The sequence below is a fragment of the Aptenodytes forsteri genome, unplaced genomic scaffold (assembly GCF_000699145.1).
Source record: "Aptenodytes forsteri isolate BGI_AS27 unplaced genomic scaffold, ASM69914v1 Scaffold112, whole genome shotgun sequence".
NCBI classification, from domain to species: domain Eukaryota; kingdom Metazoa; phylum Chordata; class Aves; order Sphenisciformes; family Spheniscidae; genus Aptenodytes; species Aptenodytes forsteri.
This window is the reverse complement of record NW_008794883.1, coordinates 219,825-224,746: the sequence shown is the minus strand read 5'-3', so window position 1 is coordinate 224,746 and position 4,922 is coordinate 219,825. Positions and strand designations below refer to the sequence as shown.

Genomic DNA, 4,922 nt, shown 5'->3' with positions numbered 1-4,922 from the left:
CCACCCCCGTCTGGAGGGAGGCCTGAGGTCCCCCCTGCCCCCCGAGCACCCTTAGAGCCTCTTGCCTCTCTCCCCCATTAGGGTGCAGCTGACCAGCACACCCGGCTCAAATGGGCAGAGCAGCCTTGATCCCCCCCTGCCCTCCTCCCTGGGGATGTGGCACAAAGTGCAAGACCCTCTATCCGGCACCGTCACGTTTTGGTAGCAGATGCCCAGATCTTAAAATCATCCAAGGGTGGCCACCGGGTGTGGGAGGCTCCTGCCCGTGATGCTGCTCCCACCCATGCTCGCCCCTCTCCTCCCGCACCCCGGGTGCCCCTGGGGAGGGATTTCACCCAGTACACCCCCCGGCCATGCGCTGTGGGTGGCTCAGGACTGCCTTCCTCCCCAGGTGCGAGGTGCGGCCGGGACCCGAGTTCCTTACCCGATCCTACCTCTTCTACGCCAACCGCCTCTTCAAGGCTTACCAGTTCTACTACTGGGACCCCTCCTGCCGCGACCCCTCCTACTCGCTGGTCATCAAGGGCAAGCTCCGCCTGCGCCAGGCCTCCTGGATCACCCGTGGGGCCACTGAGGCCGACTACCACCTCCACAAAGTCGGCATCGTTTTCCACAGCCAGAAAGCCATGCGGGAGGTGGCCGCCTGGATCAACCAGACCTCCGGCGAGGGCTGCAGTGGGTTCCTGCCTCCGGGGCGCACCTGGGCTCCCGGAGCCCTCTACGAACTGCTGAGCGCCAAGACCGAGCGCGACTGCACTGCCGCCTTGGGCTTCGCCATGCACGAGCTGAGCCTGGTGCGGGTGGAGAAGCATTACCAGCCCTTGCTGCAGCCGCAGCAGAGCGGGAGCCGGCTGGTGGAGGAGCTGTACCTGGGGGACATTCACACGGAGTGGGTCGAGAGGCTCCACTACCGACCGACCGGTTATCAGCGACCTATGCAGAGCGCTGTGGTAAGGACGATGTCTTTACGCGGTCCCCTCATCGGTTCATGCCAAGCACGTGTTATTTCCGAGAGAGCGGGACTGAGGTGGGTGAAAGCTCAGCAAAACCAACATCAGAGACAAGCCTGTGTTGGCACGGGCCTGGAGTTAATGGCTTTTCTTTGGCTCTGTGTTTTCCTAGGAAATGCAGTTTCCTCGTTTCCCGCACCAAAGTCAGTGAAAGCTTCGGGCTGCACATCGTTAGAGGCCGCCTGCTCTGTCGTTTGTCTTCCTCCCCTCTCTTTCACTCTGTCGTGTCCTCCAGGTTGAGGAGAGGGGCGAGGAAGCAACATCTGCTATTAAATCATTACTCCTCGGTGTAATGCCATTAGAAGAGGAGCTTGCCCTGAATACAATTATGTTATTACACAGAAATCAAACTTTCACTTTGACGTAAATAAAACTGAGCAGGAGACGTGGTTGCATTTTTTAAATTTTAATTTATTTATTTTATTTTATTTTGCAGCAGGTTAGTTTATTTCCAGGAAAGCACATTTCTATCTGAATCATAGCTAATCAATTCAGAAATGATTGAGCAGTGAGATGGGGTGAAAAAACCTCCCTGAACTTTACCAGAAGAATTGAATTAACTGAAAAAAAAATTATTTTGGGGGCAACATTTCCCCACACCCCAAACTAGACGAACTGAACTCTGAAAAACACAGAGCAACACCCCTCTCCCCCTCAAAAGAAAAATTCTCAAATTGGTTAAACTTGTGTTATCTTGGGCCAAAACCATATATATGAGCAAAACCAGATGGTAAACATAAACACTTTTAAAAGTTAATTTAAAACCAAACCTAAAGATACTGAAATTCACTCTCTGAATATAGCACTGTAATTAATCAGCTAACAGCTCTCCAATGGACCAGCACATGATGTCACCACTTGGCACTAATTAGAAGCTGCCATACATTAGAAATAACTTCACACGACTGGTTTAAGCAAGTAAGATTTTTGGCTCCATGTCTGTAGTGATAATTTTATTGGGCACGGGATTTTTCTTTCTTTTCTTTTCCTGAACTAACATCCATTTGCTTGAGCTAGTGAGGGTTACACAGCTATGTTAGGAATTATTTTTTAACCCTCTTTGTGAAAATATCACTCTTTTCCCCTTAAATTTATATCTGTTTTAAAGAAACCCATTCTCCCCAAATTACCTTTCATTATCAAAGAATTTCCTGTCTAAGGAGAGCATATATATTTGCCAACTTCTGGGATTATTTAGCCATAATGTACTGTGTACTGTCAGCACTCATTAATGTGACAGTAGCAGTAAAGCAAGCTGAAAATGACTAAATTACAGTAGACTCCAATCAACTTGCATGTAAATTACCCACCCTACAGTTAACTACCGAGTTATTTAACCTTGTTGCGTACGACAGTTCAGTAGATTAGCTTGTGTTCTAGAAAATGATACAATGTTCAAACCCTGGTTATTTAAAAATAAATCAGTTGTGATATATGAAGTATAAGAAAAGGTTGCAAGCTGCACAAAAAAACCCTCCTGGCGTTGGATCAGCTGCAGGACTGGTTTGACTCAGAGCTCTGCACGAAGCACAGGCAGAGAAGCAAAGGTCAGGTCCTCGTTTTGCAGTAGGTCTTTTTCTTCCCTGTCTCCGGTGCAGTGCCCGTTCTGGCTGCTTTGCAAAGCCCCTGCCTCCCTCCCGAGCCGCCTCACCTGCCGCCCGGCCGGCGACCTGCAAACGCAGCCGCAGATGCGGGAGCGTGGGCAGGGGCTCTGTACGGCCGCGGTAGGAAGGGGGCGAGGGGGAAGCAGAATGCGCCGTGCTTTTGGCTGTGCTGGAGAGGCTGCCATCAGTGTGGTGTAGTACAGCCACAGAAGCCTGCCCGCGGTAAAGGTTTCACAGCCTTTTTGATTGCCGAAAAGGCTGCATCGTTTTTTCTGGATCAGTGCAGAAGCACGGTGATGTAGCTGACGTCTCCCAGCACCCTCACCCTCACCCATGGGTACGCGCAGCAGCTTGCAGTGGAAAACTTGTGGGGGAACAACCTGGATGGCCCGAGGGAGCGTTCCCTGCCCTTACAGCAGCTCTGCCCTTGCTCTGTCCTCCTCCCCGCAGGCTATCCTTAGCGGCCCTGGCACAGGGCAGAGCGCAGCCTCAGGGCACAGACCTCTCCGTCCTTCCAGAACAGCAAAGAGCCAGGGCAGCGCTTTATCTCACTTGATCTGCTTGAACGTCTTGGGCCAGGTTCATTGCAGTTGAATACCCCGGTGCAGGAGAGGGGAGTTTCAGCTTTTAAAACATTCTGAAAGGGTTTTTTGCCTATCAGTTTACAAAAATGTTATTTTTTGTCTTCTGCAGCACCACGTGCATCCTTGCCCGGCCTGTGGGATTATATACAGAGCTGATGAACACCACCCACCCATACTACCCGTCAGAGCTCAGCTGCCAATGCAGCTCAGCGGCAGCTGGGTGAGCACCCACTGCGAGGTCCGACCTGCAGTGCTTTTCCTTACCAGGTACTTCATATTCCACGGTAGCAACCACACCTGGGAAGGTTACTACTATCACTACTCCGACCCACTCTGCAAACAGCCGACTTTCACCATCTACGCATCTGGGCATTACAGCCAAGGCATCCCCTCCTCCAAAGTGAGAGGTGGGACAGAGCTGGCTTTTAAAGTCACGCAGGCTCGGGTGACGCCAATGGACCAGGTGACGGTGATGATGCTGAACTCCTCAGAACCTGGAAGCTGTGGGCTGACAGGCTCCTGGAGTGCTGGGGTGGAGCAGGATATAACATCCACAAATGGATGTTTGGCTTTGGGCATCAAGCTGCCCCACACGGAGTACGAACTTTTCAAAACGGAGCAAGACGCGAAAGACCGCAGCCTGCTGTACATTGGCGAAAGGCCCACGGACGGATCCAGTCCCGACAGCCCAGACAAGCGACCCACGTCGTATCAGGCACCTCTGATTCAGTGTGCTGGAGCGTCGGAGGAATTCTCTAACTATGTTAGTCTAAAATACTTGGGAAAAAAGGATGCTAATGGGAATGAAGCGCTAAAACCTTTGCCTGTGGCCTTTTTATTGTTTATAGCACTTCTGTTTTTAAGATGGGACTAGTTATCTATTCAGGTACAGCACAGAATTCAGATAGTCTTGGTGCTAGCGTGACTTTCATAGCCTTCAAATGAGCACATCTGGAGTCAGTTTTACTCAGATTTGGAAACACTTTTTTAAAAACCCCAACAACAGTGAACGAAGCCAAGAAGATACGCCTGGCTACATACTGTTTGTCCTGTGGCATTATTGCCTAATCTCCCCTCTTCTTCGCGTACAAATTTAATGTAGTGACATGAATGCGCTCCACATTGCAATAGATAATTTAGCAATATGGGGGGGGGGGGAAGCGACATCAATTACAATTGCTGCTTTGAGCTTTTGACATTGCTAAGATTTAATCAAGAGCTTGAGTCAGATGTAATTCAAACATCCAAAGGGTCGGCTGCTGAGTTTCTTTGAGGTTAAGTTCCCTCCTATCATACTCCTTATTGCTGTTCTTGCAAATTTAATCTGCAGAGTCAGTCAGCAATAGATAAACAGTCAGCAAGTGCTCTTGGTAAGGGCACGGTTAATCATGCCTTTCTCAGTTTACAGACATTTTCTGCAGTTTTCGGGTGTACGTACGCACACAAAGATGCAACATACAATCTTCCACTTACATATGTACATAAAGCAGCCCTCACAAAGCATTACCTCGACAGACTGTTGTGCCTGACCCTGGTCATAAAAGAAGATACAGTAAATGGAAAAGGCTTCTGTGCACAACCGCTCCACCCCTCAGCATTACCTGGCTGCAGACGCTGCACCCTTGCTGCATTATCCTGGCTTTCCCAGTGCAGTACTGGCCTGCACTTTGGTACGTCAGCAATGGCCCCACGTCGCTGCCCGCCTTGCCCAGCAGGCAAAGGCA

The 4,922-nt window shown here is 50.3% G+C and overlaps 1 protein-coding gene across 1 annotated transcript; it reads left to right on the top strand.

Annotated features, from left to right (window-relative positions):
• Positions 1-353: 353 nt before the first annotated feature.
• APCDD1L (APC down-regulated 1 like) lies at positions 354-4,124 on the top strand. The gene is made up of 2 exons (XM_009274748.2): positions 354-950; positions 3,308-4,124. The coding sequence occupies exons 1-2, from the start codon at positions 354-356 to the stop codon at positions 4,070-4,072; spliced, it is 1,362 nt and encodes a 453-aa protein (XP_009273023.1). The 3' UTR covers positions 4,073-4,124.
• Positions 4,125-4,922: the final 798 nt, after the last annotated feature.